This window comes from Schistocerca cancellata, chromosome 4 (genome assembly GCF_023864275.1).
Source record: "Schistocerca cancellata isolate TAMUIC-IGC-003103 chromosome 4, iqSchCanc2.1, whole genome shotgun sequence".
Taxonomy (NCBI): domain Eukaryota; kingdom Metazoa; phylum Arthropoda; class Insecta; order Orthoptera; family Acrididae; genus Schistocerca; species Schistocerca cancellata.
Genome location: NC_064629.1, coordinates 732,874,889 through 732,894,316, shown reverse-complemented (window position 1 = coordinate 732,894,316; position 19,428 = coordinate 732,874,889). Strand labels below are relative to the sequence as shown.

Here is a 19,428-nt window from a genome sequence, read left to right as displayed (position 1 = left end):
CAAAACGTAAGCCTGAAAACATTCAGGTCTGCAATTAGTCTGTGATGTTGACAGTCGGTATACTTTGTAATATGAGGGTTCCGATAGTATAATAACAAGAAGTACACAAATATATCTGACACAGAATACGGGATATATTATAAGATAATATCTGAAAATAGAAAGAAAAGGGGAAAGAATTTCCGCAGAGACCAACGCCTATTCACGGCTATGGACTCGACCTTTTCATGAAATAGTTGTGTATGTAAACTCACATAGATCCTCGAAGAACCTGGTGTCGTTAATCGAAAGGGTCCTGGCTTCTTCCGAAATCTTTTCCAGATCTTCTCGTGCCAGAGTCGACGCGTTCCAAAGCTGCAGTTTCTGATACAACTCGGAAAGACCCGGAGAGCCCGCTGCTTCTGAAATCAGACATTTTAATCAGTATCACATGCACTGTCACGTGAAAAGGAAAACGATAACATAAAGTAAAACTCCTTAGAGTTTCCCTTTTTGTTTCATTTATTCTATGATTCTTTGTTATTCACTTTCTGCACAACTTCTGCTTAAAAATTTTCAATCACATTGCACGCAACATAGCTAAGAGAGCTTTTAAAACTGTAAGCAGCATTAGTACTTACGTAGCTTATAAAACATAAAATGATACAATTTGAAAACAGTCTATTCATATACTTTTCGTAATCTCCCTTCTCACAAAAGATACCTTTGGACTGCTACAATGATCCATCTGTGTCTTACCTAATGGTTCATGAAATGTTATGTGGAAACATTAAGAGTCATGCCAGGAAAAGAATGGCTAAATGATGTGGCTCAGAGGAACGAAGAACAGGAAAAGAAGAAGGAGGCATAAGAAATGATTTTACTACGGAATAGTTTTTCGGTCTCTCAGGACAAAGGGATATGTGTCATCCTGACTGATATATCCATTTTAAATAATTATTATCCTAAGGAACATCGCCTCTGTAACCATATCGGTACTCTAGAGGCACGGCATTCCACCAAAAGGCTTCCAGATCGATTCTTGGCGTTGGAGCGACTCTCATCACCAGCATTTGACCAGTCGGAGAGACGTGGGTGGTGGTGTCCAGCCACTTATCACCAGACTGTGTGCAGATGTGTGATAAATCCTAACCCAGCTGACTGTACCTCCTGATTGACAGATCACTATCAACCTTACCCACTTCCTCTGCAATACGCTGCAGTAGATTTCAATATAACTTGAATATTGGTGCATAGTCTTGTGCTCAGGATCTGGTGTTCACCAGCTCCCCTATTCTTCTTGTCTGCCAAAATGTGCTAGCAAAAATCATCCACTTTCAGGATTCAAACCAGCCACTTCTCGTCAGTCACTAGCATTAACAATATTTCATAGCCTCAGTAAGAGTCGGGCGATTCAGCATGTACTCCGGAAAACTTTTTATCTGATGAGAGGTATTTGCATTTGCCTTTCTTAAGAACCCCACAGTTGTTACGACCATTCCTCACTAATCTCTCACAAACTGTGAAGCTGAACAGAAATCCAAGCTATTCCCGTCACACTTTTTGTCTATACCCTGTTCAGAAGCCTACTGAGGAAATTCTATGTAGTTGAAGAACCGTAAGATGTTATAAGCGACATCGATGGTTATAACAAGGCACGTTTGTCCAGCAAGGTAACGTGTGGAAGGACTTCTTTTGATATTCTCAAACCACATTAAACTATCCATGCAAACATGCTACTGATGGATACTGATAGCCCCCTATGCGCAAAAAAATTTGTGGATGTAACAATTAACTGATCGATAGATCTCGAATGTGATTACTAGATGTAACTTACTGCCTTATTTTCTGATTCGGATGGTTGTAGTTTAATGGAAGTTATTGCATGCTTGGCATGAAAATTGCCTCTGCTTTTTTGTTACAACCAGCAAGGGTACTTATTTGCGCTGTCGTACTTCTATCACATCTCAGCGCAGTACTTATTCATTTAATAGAGCAAGAGCCGGACGCTTACTTAAGATAATATTGCCGTTTTATAATTTCTAGTCGATACTTCCGTACGAACTGAAGAAGCCGTTCACAACGACTTTAAAATATAATTTCGTTGATACAGTCACGAGCTTCTACCTCAGATAAAGGTGTGACAGTACTTACCAGTAAACCCCCGATTCCTTCAAGAATCTAACTCCCATGTATAAAATGCTTGAAAAGTCTGATTACTTCACAAATGAGTTAACTCTACAAACTTGATTTTTTTCTGGAGGATGGAAAGTTTTTATTTATGTGGCAATGCTCTTAGATGATTTTTTTAATGATTTTAGGTGCAAGATTTGTACAAAAATATGTGCCCATTTTCAAGATATACGTTTTACACCTAGCTTCATTTTATTGACTACAATGAGTAGTTACGAAATATTCTCTATTGTAATAAACAGTAAAATGATCATGCGAAAATTGCCATGAAAAATAACAATACTGACTCATACAGTGGAACATAACAAACCAACCACATCCATGTATTCTGGTGGTTACGAGCTGTTACATTGACTTGCTGATATTTTCGTAATGATAACCAACGGTTGGCAACACTTCAGCATGATGAAAAGGTTGAACATACACAAATGTGTGCCTCAGGTTTATATTGGGAGAAAATACTTCTGTTGCAGCTAAGACACAGTAGAAATTGATGTATGGCATTGTAACCAGAGGGTCTGAAAGGTTTAATGTGTTACATAAGCGAGAAAAAGTATAAGGAAGGTTTGAAATTGTACTTAAAGTATGTTGGAAGTCGCAAAGTCCTCTCATTATCAAACACTGGACGAATATAATCTGGGTAATTTGCGCTCCATTTGAATGAAAAGCTGGTTTCTCACGCATCTCAATGTTTATGACTCATATCTGCTGAAATGTCTATCGTAAAATGAAATAATGTTGCAGTTGAATTCAATGATATATGTACGGGTAGACATTGTCTGCAAAGTGTGTTGTGAATAGAATTATTAGTAAAGAAGTAATGAATTAAAACGTCATGTCTGAACCGCTAAAATATAATAAGCAATAAACTTTTTTCCTTCCGTCATTTTGTGGAGGCGTCAGAGAGGAAAAGATCCATAAAAGTTTGAAACTGTGTGTGCTATCATTCTCAGATACTGGATGAATGAAGTTTGGGTATTTGGGTATTTGGGTATCAGTTACATAGCCACAAGACAAATACACGGTTTCTAACTACAATACTTGTCTTATTGTGTTAAGCTTTTAGCATAAGATAATACCTCTTAACGAGTAGCTTATAGTAACATTCTAATTTTTTAAATTCGGTCAGTTACTAAGTGAAATTCCGAACATCAAATATCTGGCACCCCTGGGGACCGTTAGACAGACAACCTGCAACCGATACTGGATTCCGGGTTCCGGGATTGTCGCTTAATGATATAGGTACACTCTAGTTTTGAGACGAAGTACACGCTTCGATAATGACTGGAAACATCGATTGTTAGACGGTTCCGAGTTGACTGTTCTTTACCAATTTGTATTTCCGGTGATCGTATTTCTGAATAGATATATTTTTTGCATATCAAATAAATTTAAGTGGTTAAATTCACCACATCAGTGACGATAACTGATTAGTTTTCTATTTCAGAAATGTAGATGGGATCATGACTTCCCGATGTCACCAAAGCCTTTTCTGCTGCTCAGAAGAAAAGTCTACTACAGTGAGTGTGTGACTATGTGACTATTCCGACAGTCATGTTCAGTGTGTTCCGAAACTGTTCGTTCATATTAATAAAGGATATCAAAACAAATATATTTGCTTATGGTACATATGGTCTCATGTTAGGTGTGATTTATATGTAAGGTAGTTTAGCGTGCTAATTACAGCAGTGGCGTTCACAGGAACTCCTCGAAAGCTCGACCACTGTCCTATATGCATGCAGTACATCGTCGGACCATTGACTGTCGTGTTCGTTCGAAGATACCTGCCATGCCAGCACCTGTACCAGTAGCGACAGCAATTCTAGCGGCGAGGTGATCTGTTCCCAAAACAGTTCCGTACACCAGCTACTTCATATGCCTCCCAGAAGAAGAAATCCAAACACTTTAGGTCATCTGACATGGATGGCCAGAACACAGGACCACCTCGGACAATCCATCGATTTCCAAAGGCGGCTCTCAGATGATGCGTCACAGCAATGCTGAAATGGGCTGTCGCCCCATCTTACTGGAAGTACATCCTTGCAAATGGATCGATGGGTTTCCAAGAAGACCTCAGAGACAACCATCCGAACACAGAGCAGCTTTGAAAGCCAGTACACACGCCCAAATGGTTCAAATGGCTCTGAGCACTATGGGACTTAACTGCTGAGATCATCAGTCCCCTAGAACTTAGAACTACTGAAACCTAACCAACCTAAGGACATCACACACATCCATGCCCGAGGCAGGATTCCAACCTGCGACCGTAGCGGTCGCGCGGTTCCAGACTGAAGCGCCTAAAACCGCTAGGCCACATCGGCCGGCTACACACGCCCATTCAACGACACAGATAACAGAGCTTACGCCAGCGCCACTAACAAAATGTTCACAAACATTACAAGTTGATATCAGAGAAACTATGTTCCTTATCCAAATACATTCAGTGTAGCAGCAGCTGTCGAGCCGAGAAGATGCGCAGCAGCAGCGCTTGTCTAATAAATAGTAAATTAATGTAGTCCTTTTTTTTTTCACGTGCTTCTTCAAAGAAGTGAACTATACCTGTGTATTTTACTATGTAGGCTAGTGGTTAGAAAATTGGCCGTAGTTTTTGTTTTTGCGTAAGTTGGTTGGCTGATTTTGGGGAAGGGACCAAACAGCGAGGTCATCGGTCCTGCGTAAGTCTTGTGAATATCCTTGTGTGGGCTGCTTCCTAGTGTAAATTTTTCCGCCGCCAGAAACTCCGTCACGCCACTAAGTTTTACTTTTGTGCTAGTACACAGCATACAGTTTCGATCAGTGCATTCTAGTTTGAATATTTATCTCGTGCAGTAACTTTTCGGTAAATAGGATTACTAATAACAGGTCTCTGTAATTACATCAAGTTCTGAAGAGAAATTTATTTCTGTTTAATAAGTTGCGGTCTCAGAGTACAGTGAGAAATCTGCACAGCAACTTTTAGAGTTACTTTATTCTCCTTTGGTATAGTTTGTATACATTTCAAACTCAGTAGCGCCACTTGAGACCTTATATCTATTTTATACACAGTACAGTATGGCTAGGGACTGTGCTTGTTGTTAGCGGACACGAGGAGAGTTGGCTGCTGTTCGTAAACAGCTGGAAGCTGCGGTGGCTACCGTCGACAAGTTTATAGCTAATGCTGAAAGTTGCGGTGATGTCGGGACGCCAGTGGCGAGACCTGCGACAGCTTTGGTGCCCCTGGAATCCTCTGGTGGCCCGGACGTCACTGCGGCTTCCGATACGCAACATCTGGCCGGTCCGTCCTTACTCCAGAGTGGGTGGCAGACAGTGGCGTGTTCGCGTGTCTCTGGGCGGAAGGCGAAAGAGGGAGCAGGCCGTGCGGCTGGCTCCCTACGTCTTAGCAATAGGTATGAGGTGCTACCCAGTGTTGATGATAACACTGATCCAGCGTGGGATGCCTCTCCTGTTGGGCCAGCAGTCGATTTTCCTGCCCAGTCCGGACAAGTATAGAGGGTGGATATGTTTGTCATTGGGAGCTCCAACGTTAGGCGGGTGATGGAGCCCCTCAGCGAGATAGCATGCAAGGCGGGAAAGAATTCCTATGCAATCGGTATGTTTACCGGGAGGTCTCATCAGTGATGTGGAGGAGGCCCTGCCGGCGGCTATCGAGTGCACTGGGTGCAAACGGCTGCATGTAATAGCACATGTCGGCACGAAATGACTCATGTCGCTTGTGTTCTGAGGACATCCTCGGCTCCTTTCGGCGGCTGGCTGATTTGGTGAAGGCAACTAGCAACGCACGAATTTGCAGAACGACCTGCAGAGAATTGCTGAATTGTGCAGGCTCTGGCAGTTGACCCTGAACGTAAGTAAATGTAACAAACTGCGCACACAGAGGAAAAGAAATCCACTACTGTACACCTACACTGTTGATGACAAACAGCTGGAGACAGCGTCTGCCGTAAACTATCTAGGCGTAACTATCTAGAGCGACCTTAAGTGGAATGACCACATAAAACAGACAGTGGGAAAAGCAGACACCAGACTCAGATTCATTGGCTGAATCTTAAGGAAATGTAACTCATCCACGAAAGACGTGGCTTATAAGCCGCTTGCTCACCCGACTTTTGAGTACTGTTCATCTGTCTGGGGTCGCTATCAGGTAGAACTGATAGAGGATATAGAGAAGATCCAACGAAGGGAGGAAAGAGCGTTACGGAGATGCTAAACAAACTCCACTGGCAGACGTTACAAGAGAGGCGTTGTGCATCACGGAGAGATTTACTATTGAAATTTTGGGACAGTACTTTTCAGGAGAAGTTGGAAATATATTACTTGCTCCACATACATCTCGCGTATTGACCACGAGGAGAACATTTGATAAATTAGAGACAATACAGAGGATTACCGACACTCATTCTTCCCACGCACTATTCGCGAGTGGAACAGGGTTGGAGGGGTCAGAAAGTGGTACCGAAAGTACCCTCGGCCACACATCAGTAGGTGGCTTTCGGAGTATGATGTAGATGTAACTGTGGATGGTGCTCTCTACCTCCCGTATTAATTTGAACGAATAGTTTCGGAACACCCTGTAGACGATCTGGGTACGTGACCGAGCTGGTTGACAGAGAAGTTCTCTCTGAAGCCGTGTAATGTGCAGACTACTCTCCAGTGACTATTTTCTCCTTTTGAGTATTAGAAAATCTTTGACCAACGTTGCAGTTGGAATAACGTCAGCAATTTGTTGCTCTAAATAGGCCAAAGGTATAATCCATCGTTCTTAGTGCTTATTTCATATTTTCATTTATTCGGTTGATTACTATGGCCAAATCAGGACTTTTGGTTCTCTCCTGCATCGGACTAAACACCTTACATTTTAAAATGTAGACATACACCCAATTGTTAAAAAATTAATGACAATATCTGAGAACATTTAATCGACCTATTTCATAACAGTAATCTTAGGTATATTAGTGTAAGCATGATCCAAAGTAAAAAATTATAAGAAGATAAAAACTGAAGTATAAAAAGAGGAACGTAGGAGAACTAAAGGGCGAAAGAAATATAAAGCCATTCTAAAATTTTTTGTAACAATATTGAGACTTCTTTTGGTGACATGTATTTACTCAGAGAAAAGTAAATGGAGAGAATATTCCAAGAGATGTTCTATTAGTGTATTGTCAAAACTGCGCAAATGCATATTTTTCCATACGTTACAGAGCAGTTTATTCTACACTCGAGTGCTTGCATACACAATGATGTGCCGGAATGCATGAATAATCCGAACAGCCGCTTTTTGTTAGAGAAAATGTTAACGACGAAATATTTTACATCCAATTCTTTGGCCTGGTAATGTTCGCAGTTCTCTTTCTGCCTGTAACTAGTCAGATGACTACTAGTATAGCTGGACTGGCACCATATCTCCTATTGTACCGTGGCATTACGAACGGTTGGTAGTAACACTGAAAAATATTGGGGACAATCAGTCTGCTCGTACGACCACCTACTGCAGGTTCCTCTCAGGTGTCTACATTTACATCCACACCTGTATTCCTCAGGGTCCTTGCGGCGTGCGGAGAAGGCTTCTTTGTGTACCACTGTCACTTCCTCCCTTTCCTGTTCTACTCGAGAACAGTTCGTGGGAAGAACGACTGCCTGTGAACCTCAGTGTGGGCCCGAATTTCTCTAATTGTATCTTCATGGTAATTTCACGAGATATATATTCGGGGAAGCAATATATTTGTTGAGTCTTCTAGGAATATATGCTATCAGAAATTTTATAGCAAACTACACTGTCATGCAGAACGCCTTTCTTGCAGTGTCGGCCACTGGAGTCGGTTGATCATCTCTGTGACGCTTTCGTGCTTATTATATCAACCCGTAAGGGAAAACGCTGATCTACTTAGGATCTTCTCTATTTCCTCTATCGATCCTATTTAGTACGGATGACATACTGACTAGTAACATTCAAGTATTGCTCGAACGAGGGTTTCCGAACTACCTTATCTGCTGACGGACTGCATTTCCTGAGGATTCTTCCAATGACTCTCAGTCTGGAATCTGCTTTTCCTACAATTAGTTTTATGTGGTCGTTCCACCTTAAATCGCTTCGTACGCATATTCCTGGATGTTTCGTGGAAATAACTGCTTACAGAGATTCTTTTGCAATTGTGTAATCATTATTTAGTATCCAGTTACTATTTCAAAAATGCAAAGACGTGAATTGCGACATTTATGCCTGCTTTATTGATTATCAGATGGCTTTCCACAGAGTAAAACACCAGAAGATAGTTGACATTTTAAGAAGCATTGGTTTGGATGATAAAGACCTACCTCCATTACTGGCCATTAAAATTGCTACACCACGAAGATGACGTGCTACAGACGGGAAATTTAACCGACAGGAAGACGATGCTGTGATATGCAAATGATTAGCTTTTCAGATCATGCACAGAAGGTTGGCGCTGGTGGCGACACCTACAACGTGCTGACATGAGGAAAGTTTCCAACCAATTTCTCATACACAAATCGCGGTGAACGCACATTGGAAGTGTGTATTCGTCATCGCCATACTGGCGTATCACCCGGGCGTGATGGTATGGGGTACCATTGGTTACACGTCTCGGTCACTTCTTGTTCGCATTGACGGCACTTTGAACAGTTGACGTTACATTTCAGATGTGTTACCACCCGTGGCTCTACTCTTCATTCGATCCCTGCGAAACCCTACATTTCAGCAGGATAATGCACGAGCGCATGTTGCAGGTCCTGTACGGGCCTTTCTGGATACAGAAAATGTTCGACTGCTGCCCTGGCCAGCGCATTCTCCAGAACTCTCGCCAATTGAAAACGTCTGGTCAATGGTGGCCGAGCAACTGACTCGTCACAATACGCCAGTCACTACTCTTGATGAACTGTGGTATCGTGTTGAAGCTACATGGGCAGCTGTACCTGTACACGCCATCCAATGTCTGTTTGACTCAATGCCCAGGCGTATCAAGGCCGTTATTACGGCCAGAGGTGGTTGTTCTGGGTACTGATTTCTCAGGATCTATGCACCCAAATTGCGTGAAAATATAATAACATGTCAGTTCTTGTATAATATATTTGTCAAATGAATACCCATTTATCATCTGCATTTCTTCTTGGTGTAGCAATTTTAATGGCCAGTAGTGTATAATTGTGAACCTGTATTGGAACCAGTCGTCTTCTGTGAGGCTGGACAGATAAAATACAGAGCACATAGACATTCTACGAGGTGTAAGGCATGGTTGTATATTATCCCCACTGATTTTCAACATCTATTCAGAACACATCTTTAAGGAAGCTCTTCATCAAGTGCTCTTAAACGGAAAATGTATCAAAAACATCCGATGTGCTGACGACACAGTAAAATTTTCTGATAGTGAGGATAGCTTGCAGTATCTTATCGATAGACTTGCACAAAAAACTCTGAATATGGTCTAGATCTCAACCCTGAAAAAACGAAAACAATGATAATCGGTAAAAACAGAATCCCTGTATGTCACATTAAGATAGGCCAAAATCACACAGAGCAAGTACATAAATACACGTATCTTGGTACTACAATAAATGACCAATGGGATCTTTCTGATGAGCTGAGAACTCGAATTGGAAAAGCAAGGGTTGTCTTCAATAACATGAGTAACCTTTTCAAGAATCATGGCTTAGCAATGACGACGATGATCAGACTTCTACGCTGCTACGTATTTTCCACCCTCTTCTATGGTGTTGAAACATGGACAGAATCGTTGGGTAAGCGGCTGGAGGCTTTTGAGATGTAGCTGTACAGGAGAATGTTAAGAATAAAGTGGACAGCACATGTCACAAATGCCGAGTCTCTACGAAGAATGAAGAAAGAGGAAGCAGTATTGGTCACCGTGAAAGCAAGAAAGATCCAGTACCTGGGACACATCATGTGAAACAACAACAGATACCATCTCCTCCAGACCATACCGCTAGGAAAAATACCAGGGAAGAGAAGCGTTGGCCGGAGAAGAATATCCTGGCTTAAGAACATCAGAACGTGGTCCTCTAAAGCACCTACAGAGCTATTTAGAGCTGCAAGTGACAGGAAAGGGACTGCCATGATGGTTGCCAACATCCGGAACGGATAGGAACCAGAAGAAGAAGAAGAAGATACATTTGTTTATGTTGGAGGTAAGCTGCGACTCACTGCACCAAACGTCGATTCTGTGCATGTCTTTCTGCATTTAGCTACAATTTTCTAGCGTTGCTACTTCTCTGGATAGAACTATATCAACCGTGAAAAGTTTCATTGAACTTCTGATGTTGTCTAATATGCCATTTCTATATACTGTGAAAAGTAATGAAGCTATAACACTCCCTTGTGGTACACCTGAAGTCACTATTATGGCTGAAGACTTTTCTCCATTGAGTATGACATGTTGTTTTTTATTTTCTAGAAACTCTTCAGTCCCGTCGCTCACTTGGTCTGACATTCCGTACGTTCATATTTCGCTCATTAGGCGGGAGTGCGGAGCTGTATCAAATGCCTGACGGAAGTCAAGGCCCGCGGCATCTACTTGACGCCAGTACCTACAGTCTTCTGAGTCTCGTCGACTTACATAGGAACTGGGTTTCACACGATCGTTGTTTTCGGAACACATGTTGATTTTCGGCCTCCAGAACTGTGATAATATGTTCCAAAATTCTACAACTTCGACGTCAGAGATATAGTTCTATAGCTTTGTGCGTCTCTTCGATGACCCTTCATGAAAAAAGAAATGACCTGCACGTTTTTCCATCAGCGGGAACACTTAGCTCCTCCAGAGACCTACAGCACACAATTGCTAGGAGAAGGACATTTTCTTTCGCATACTCCATGTGGAATCGTAGTGGTATCCGTGAGGTCCAGTGGCCTTCCTTCTGCTGACTGATTTTAGCTGCTTTTCTATCCAATGATCACTTAATTAGATATCAAGCATTTTGTCGTTCGTGCGACGATTTTAAGGCGGTACTACAATGCGTTCTTTCTCCGTGAAAGAGTTTTGGAAAAAGGCGTTTAGTATTTAGACCTTTTCTGTGTCGTCCTCCGTTTCAGTGCCATTACGGTCACAGAATGTCTGGACAGATGGCTTCGATCCGTTTACTGGTTTAACATAAGACCAAAACGTTTTAGGACTTTCTGTCAAGTCGGTAGACAGAATTTTACTTTCGAATGTTCTGAACGTTTCAGGCGTGGCTCTTCTTCCGCTAATTTTGCCTTCGTTTGATTTTTGTTTATCGGTGAGGCTTCCGATACATTTACGTTTGCAGTTAAGCTTCTTTGCCTTCGTAGCAGTTTTCTAACATGACTGTCGAAGCACGGCGCGTCTTTTCCATTCCTCACAACTTTGTTCGGCACATACCATTCTAAAGCGTACTGTACAATGTTCTTGAACTTTGTCCATTGATACTCACCATTGTTAGTGCTGGAGATAAAATTTTCATACTGACCGCGCAGGTAATCTGAAATCTGTTTCTTGTCGCTCTTTCTAAACAGAAAGATCATCCTAACTTCCTTTGAATTCGTAATTACAGCCGTATCCAGTGATGCTGTAACAGCGTTATGATCGCTGACTCCCTGTTCTACGCTGAGTTGAAAGTTTGGGTTTGTCTGTTACGAGCAGATCTAAGATGTTACCTTCACGATTCAGTCCTCTGATTTTCGGATAAGATATTTATAACAGTTCCACACTATTCCCTGTCCCTACTACCCCCCCCCCCCCTTCCTAATCACTCGAGTCTCCCAGTCTATAGCCAGTAAGTTGATGTCTCCACCTACTACTGCAATATGAAGAGGAAATTTAAGCAAAGTTCTGGGAACTTTTTCGTAGACGCTCCTACAGTTATTATTATTATTTGCTTTTACGGCCTCACTGGACCACTTCAGTCAATCATTTCCTGGTCCTCCCTTTTCATTGCCTGTCGTTTGTCTACTTTTGGTTTAAATCTTATTTTCTTGTCTTTCAGTTTCTTGAGATTTTCTGTCTTGTTTTGGATATAATCCAAGGTTATATCTAGTTCTTCCATATCCTCTTTAATTTCCTTGATCCATCCTACTTGTTACTTCAGATTCCACAGTTTCTGCAAAATTTTTCTTGCTGTTCTGGTTTTTGGTGTCCTCATTATGCGGCCAAAGAAAGAAACCCTCTTTTTACATATAGTATCTATGATAGGCTCCAGTTCCCTGTACACTACGTCATTCGGCACTATCCGCCATTGTCCTTCCTCCTGGTATTTTTTATTTATGCATGTTTTAGCTATTCTTCTCCCTACTTTTAGTATTTTGTCGACTCTGTTTCTCTGATTGACTTTACAATGAGTCTCGCTTGCGTATGTTACCTCTGGCTGCCCGTCTTGTAGTGTTTTAATTTTGTCTGAATTGATAGACATTTCTAATTGTGTATAGACCATGTTAGTTTTTGAGCTTTTATCATTTTATTGGTTCTTTCTTGCCATGCAGCTTTTTCAATCAAGTCGTGTATTATAATCTCTCCAAGATATTTAAATTGCTTCACCATTTTAATTTTTCTGTTGTGTACTGTTACGTCATCTATTACGCGGGTCTGTTACCATCATTTCGGTGTTTTCGAAAGCCATCTTGAGTCCTACGTTTTGCGCTAAATTTTGCAGGCCCATTATTTAATTTCTAGCTTCTTGCACAGTCATAGCTAGTAATGCCATCTCATCTGCGAATCCCAAACACTTTAGGTTTATATCATCTTTCTTGGTTCCAATTGTTATGTTTTTAGAATTCTCTTTGTACCATTCTCTCATCAAGTATTTAAGAGCACAGTTGAAGAGCAGTGGCGATAGACCATCTCCTTGTCTTAACCCTGTTTTAATCGTAAATGGCTCAGATATTTCTCCTTTGAATTTTACTTTGGACTTGGTGTTTGTAAGGGTTAATTTTATCATTTTTATTAAATCGGGATGAAGTCCTGCAGTTAACTAATACTATATTAACATTTTCTGTCTCTGGACTGCTATGACGAATGCTACACCGTCTGTAATCGGAACACCGAGTGAGGTGGCGCAGTGGTTAGCACACTGGACTCGCATTCGGGAGGACGACGGTTCAATCCCGTCTCCGGCCATCCTGATTTAGGTTTTCCGTGATTTCCCTAAATCGCTTCAGGCAAATGCCGGGATGGTTCCTTTGAAAGGGCACGGCCGATTTCCTTCCCCATCCTTCCCTCACCCGAGCTTGCGCTCCGTCTCTAATGACCTCGTTGTCGTCGGGACGTTAAACATTAATCTCCTCCTCCTCCTCTCTGTAATCGGAACTCCTCTTATCGGTTATGTGGAGAAATTCTCTTTCCTAAAAACCCACACGTGCAAGTCACACGTACTCTACTATCGTAGTAGTCGCTTCCTGCGTGTAGTGCACGTCTGACCTATGAAGGTGGCTCCTAAAGTTCTTCATCCGATAGCGAAGGTCGAGAAATTCACATCCAAGATAATCACAGACTCGTCAGAGTGTCTGGTTTAAGCCTTCCACTCAGCTTGGAACGAGAGGACCGCTGTCAGTTCTGCAATGCTGCAAAATGCTGCAAAATGATAGCTGTGATTCCTTCCCGCGCGCGAGGCTAGCTGACTTTACAGAATCAGTCAGGCGCCCGTAGCAATAGAGGATGGTTTCTGGACCCAGGCGGCAGGCGCCATTCGTTTCTACACGAGCCACGGTTTGCAACCGGATGCACCCGGTGCGCTCAATCGCTGCAGGCAGAGTGTCCTCCACATAGCGGGCGAACCCCCCCCCCTCCCTGCCCCACCACCAGGCAAGCAAACCGAGTGGACAGTGGACAGTGGCCTTCTTTCTCGACCTGTCCGCTATTTCCCTGAGTGGCTTCATCACCAGCCAAACACTGGAGCTCGCAGTGGCAAGTAATTCCACCCTCTGCACTTGTTTGAAACTCTGAAGAAGATCTGCCAGTCCCAACATGCGAGGCGTCCCGTGCTGGCACAGATGTACAGTCAGCAGGATGAAATACCTCAAACCAGTTTTTAAGACCTAAGGAGACAGCCGTGCGACCGGTGCCCACTTTCGCCTTCTGCCCAGAGATTCGCGACCCCGCCTCTGTTCTCCAGTCACCGTCAGGTAAATGTCGACCGGCCGGGATGTGCGAATCGGAACCATCAGCTGCATCACATATCTCAGGCTATGCTATAGGGTCCACAGGGCAGCAGCCTGAATCTTGTCGATCGTGGCCAAAACAGCTTCCAGCTATTTACGGACAGCGGCCAATTCCCCTTGGATCCGTAAAAAGACAGGCGCAGTCCCTACCCATCTTTCACCATTTTTTGTTTGTATCACAGATAAGGTAACACAAACCCAAGAAATTGAACTCACTAAACAAAAGCGGATAAAAAATACTCAAATTCTTACAATATAAATGGCACTAATAAAAACAGCTAGATAAACATCTACTCTTCTCTTCTACCGAGAAGCACATAAGAATACTACTAGACTAAACGATGCATACAATCTGTCAACAAACGAAGAACTGAGAAAGAATATACACCACTTCCACAGTAATAAGCCCAATCTGCACGAACGACAAAATGCCTGATATCTAAGTAAATGATCATGGGGTAGAAAAGCAATTAAAATTGCTCAGCAGAGGGAAGGCCACAGGACCTCACGGGATACCAGTATGATTCTACGTAGAGTATCGAATTTATATAACCAGTTTATCCTTAACAGTCACTAATGAAACACTCTTCCAAACTCTACTACGACCACAGTCTTTTTTCTAATCATCAGGAACACTTCGCTGCACGATAGATCTACGGTACACAGCAGAATATATAGTACAACCTGTGCACAAATGATAAGCTGCTACTCCTGCTGCTGAACTCTGCTCTGCTCTGAGAGTGGAATCTTGCCTGACCTATGCAAGTTGCCCGGTACAGCGGCTCTGTTCCCAGTGGGTGGAGAGAGTACTGTCTTCCAAACGTTCCAACACACTCCTCCACTAAGTTGAATTACATTTTGAAAACAATTTGGCCACATTCTCTATGACCAAATCGTTTATAATCAATGTTATTTTAAAACGGAAACGATATAAAGTTTCCTGCCTAACGTCTGTCTTTCATAGCTCGCTAACGTCACAGTTCAAGTAACTCGGAAAAATAGTCTGGTAAATTGCTGTTGATAAAACTCAATCATTATTGCTCGCCGTAAAGTGATTTTAGAAAAATTCGTAACAATCCAAATTAGTTATTCGTATCTAAATAACTCCATTTGTCACGCGGTGTTAAACGAAGATGGCATTTTTGAAAGCAGTTACATAGGAATTCAGATAACACCACATGACTTTTTCAACATCGTTCAGAAAGCGAAGACCCTCACAAAGAAAACAGGTTATGTTAGACGATGATTAGTTTGGTTTTAGGAAAGATAAAGGCCCCAGAGAGGCAATTCTGAAGCGGTTCATAATGGAAGCAAGACTAAAGATAAATCAAGATACGTTCATAAGATTTGTCGACCTGGAAAAAGATTCGGGCAATATAAAATGGTGCAATATGTTCGAAATTCTGAGAAAAATGAGGGAAAGCTATAGAGAAAGACGGGTAATACACAATATGTACAAGGGCCAAGAAAGAATAATAAGAGTGGACGACCAAGAAAGAAGTGCTCGGATTGAAAAGCGTGTAAGACAGGGATGTAGTCTTTCGCCCCTACTGTTCAAATTGTACATCGAAGAAGCAATGATGGAAATAAAAGAAAGGTTCAGGAGTGGGAATAAATTTCAAGGTGAAAGGATGTCAACAATACGATTCGCTGATGACGTTGCTATCCTGAGTGAAAGTAAAGAGCCGGCCGGAGTGGCCGAGCGGTTCTAGGCGCTTCAGTCTGGAACCGCGCGATCGCTACGGTAGCAGGTTCGAATCCTGCCTCGGGAATGGATGTGTGTGATGTCCTTAGGTTAGTTAGGTTTAAGTAGTTCTAAGTTCTAGGGGACTTATGCCCTCAGCTGTTAAGTCCCATAGTGCTCAGAGCCACCAAAGGCGACGGCCACGTCAAGAGAAAGTGCCCTACGCGCATACGGGACACGAGTAGCGAAGCAAACGTCAAGGTTTTCATTGTTACTACTAGTAGTGTGGTAAGTGGATCAATACTGGTAATTCAGTCTGTAGCGCCTTCGCCAGCTGACATGCCTACAATGGTTCAAATGGCTCTAAGCACTATAGGACAACATCTGAGGTCATTAGCCCCCTAGAACTTAGAACTACTTAAACCTAACTAAGGACATCCCACACATCCATGCCCGAGGCAGGATTCGAACCTGCGACCATAGCGGTCGCACGGCTCCAGACTGTAGCGCCTAGAACCGCTCGGCCACTTCGGCCGGCTCGCTTGTAGAAACCATCGAAAAACATGCAGAACCTACGAAAATATATATTTCACCTTCTTAAATATTTATAACGTGTTACATTTTTCATATATTACAGCACAGTGATATTAAAGTTATTATAAGCATCATTATTACCCTATAATACGATGTGCATTCAAGTTCTAAGGCCTCCGATTTTTTTTCTAATTAACTACTCACCCGAAATCGATGAAACTGGCGTTACTTCTCGACGTAATTGCCCTGCAGACGTACACATTTTTCACAACGCTGACGCTGTGATTCCATGGCAGTGGCGAATGCTTCTTTAGGAGTCTGTTTTGACCACTGGAAAATCGCTGAGGCAATAGCAGCACGGCTGGTGAATGTGCGGCCACGGAGAGTGTCTTTCATTGTTGGAAAAAGCCAAAAGTCACTAGGCGCCAGGTCAGGTGAGTAGGGAGCATGAGGAATCACTTCAAAGTTGTTATCACGAAGAAACTGTTGCGTAACGTTAGCTAGATGTGCAGGTGCGTTGTCTTGGTGAAACAGCACACGCGCAGCCCTTCCTGGACGTTTTTGTTGCAGTGCAGGAAGGAATTTGTTCTTCAAAACATTTTCGTAGGATGCACCTGTTACCGTAGTGCCCTTTGGAACGCAATGGGTAGGGATTACGCCCTCGCTGTCTCAGAAAATGGACACATCATTTTTTCAGCACTGGCGGTTACCCGAAATTTTTTTGGTGGCGGTGAATCTGTGTGTTTCCATTGAGCTGACTGGCGCTTTGTTTGTGGATTGAAAAATGGCATCTACGTCTCATCCATTGTCACAACCGACGAAAAGAAAGTCCCATTCACGCTGTCGTTCTGTGTCAACATTGCTTGGCAACATGCCACACGGGCAGCCATGTGGCCGTCCGTCAGCATTCGTGGCACCCACCTGGATGACACTTTTCACATTTTCAGGTCGTCATGCAGGATTGTGTGCACAGAACCCACAGAAGTGCCAACTCTGGAGGCGATCTGTTCAACAGTCATTCGACGATCCCCGAAAACAATTCTCTCCACTTTCTCGATCGTGTCGTCAGACCGGCTTGTGAGAGCCCGAGGTTGTTTCGGTTTGTTGTCACACGATGTTCTGCCTTCATTAAACTGTTGCACTCATGAACGCACTTTCGACACATCCATAACTCCATCACCACATGTCTCCTTCAACTGTCGATGAATTTCAATTGGTTTCACACCACGCAAATTCAGAAAACGAATGATTGGACGCTGTTCAAGTAAGGAAAACGTCGCCATTTTAAGTATTTAAAACAGTTCTCATTCTCGCCGATGGCGGTAAAATTCCATCTGCCGTACAGTGCTGCCATCTCTGGGACATATTGAAAATGAACGCGGCCACATTTTAAAACAATGCGCATGTTTCTATCTCTTTCCAGTCCGGAGAAAAAAATCGGAGGCCTTAGAACTTGAATGCACCTCGTATTTACTCAATGAGCGTGACATCATGCACGTCTGCTGGACGCAGAGGACGCGGGAGAGCACATGCTGTCACAATCAAAACCATTCGGCGGCGCGGACCGATTACAAAGCATCTTACTTCGTTATATTAGCGACCGAGGTAGGGAAGGCCATACTCTCTTCCTCACAGAGAGAGGCTATTAGTAATTCGGAATGCATGGATCCAGTATCTATCCTGACTACCTATCTAGTGAATGGTGGGCATTCAACCATATGCAGGCGTGATAGTCTTTTGCCCAGCAGTGAAGTGTATTTTGGTGTGGTGTCGGGGCGTGAGGCTTTCTGGTTGCATTATGTCGACAGCCACCTGTGTTTAGGAAACGTATAGCCAATACCGACTAATGCGTACATAAGGTGCATCTGAAGATATTAATAGAGGTCCCAATATCGACCATGCATTTAAAAAATAATGATAAAACCATTCTGTTATAATTCCTGTTCGACTACCACATGTGCATTATTAATGTAAGAATGTTATATTTGAGAACATTTATCTGGTATTGTGATTACTGATAGTTCGAAATAGCAATTAAATAGTGTGGTAATTGTGCCATCGGATTACGCAACAAGGACAATTTTACAGAGGAAAAGATGCTGCTGCCTTACAATTGTTCTTCTGTAATAACTCTAGCACAGGAATTTTGAGCTAGTTTTCAGTTTTTGAGTCTTTTCAAAGAGCGACACAATAATAGGATATTGGCAAAACTAAGTCCTGACACGTTTTCCGTTTGATGTATCAGCCGGCCGGAGTGGCCGAGCGGTTCTAGGCGCTACAGTCTGGAACCGCACGACCGCTACCGTCGCAGGTTCGAATCCTGCCTCGGACGTGGATGTGTGTGATGTCCTTATGTTAGTTAGATTTAAGTAGTTCTAAGTTCTAGGGGACTGATGACCTCAGCAGTTAAGTCCCATAGTGCTCAGAGCCATTTGAACCATTTTGTTTGATGTATCCAAAGAGACTCCTTCTGTGTGCAAACATACATTTATAGTAATTGTAGATTTAGAGAAAGCTTTTGACAGTGTTGACTGGAATACACTCTTTGAAATCATAACAGTAGCAGACACAAAATACAGGGAGCGAAAAGTTACCTAAAACTTACACAGAAATCATACTGCAGCTGTGAGAGTCAAGGAGAAAAAGGAAAGTAGTGGTTGATGTTATTCAATCTGTACACTGAGCAAGCAAAATAGGAAATCAAGGAGAAATCTGGAAAGAGAATTAAAGTTCTAGGAGAATTAAGAACATATCTTTAGGTTTGTCGATAATAGTGCAATTCTGTCAAAGACAGTAAGACTTGGAAGAGCAGTTCGACGGAGTGGATAGTATCTTGAAAAGAGATTGTGTAATGAAAATCAACGTAAGGAAAATAAGGGTAATGGAATGCAGTCTA

At 42.6% G+C, this 19,428-nt stretch overlaps 1 protein-coding gene across 1 annotated transcript in view; it reads right to left on the bottom strand.

Annotated features, from left to right (window-relative positions):
- The window catches only part of LOC126184523 (serine proteinase stubble-like), a 366,220-nt gene that overhangs the window by 231,463 nt on the left and 115,329 nt on the right, over positions 1-19,428 (bottom strand). The window contains exon 3 of the mRNA XM_049926923.1: positions 255-401. Coding sequence (XP_049782880.1) covers positions 255-401 — 147 coding nt within the window. The remainder of the gene's footprint in view (positions 1-254; positions 402-19,428) is intronic.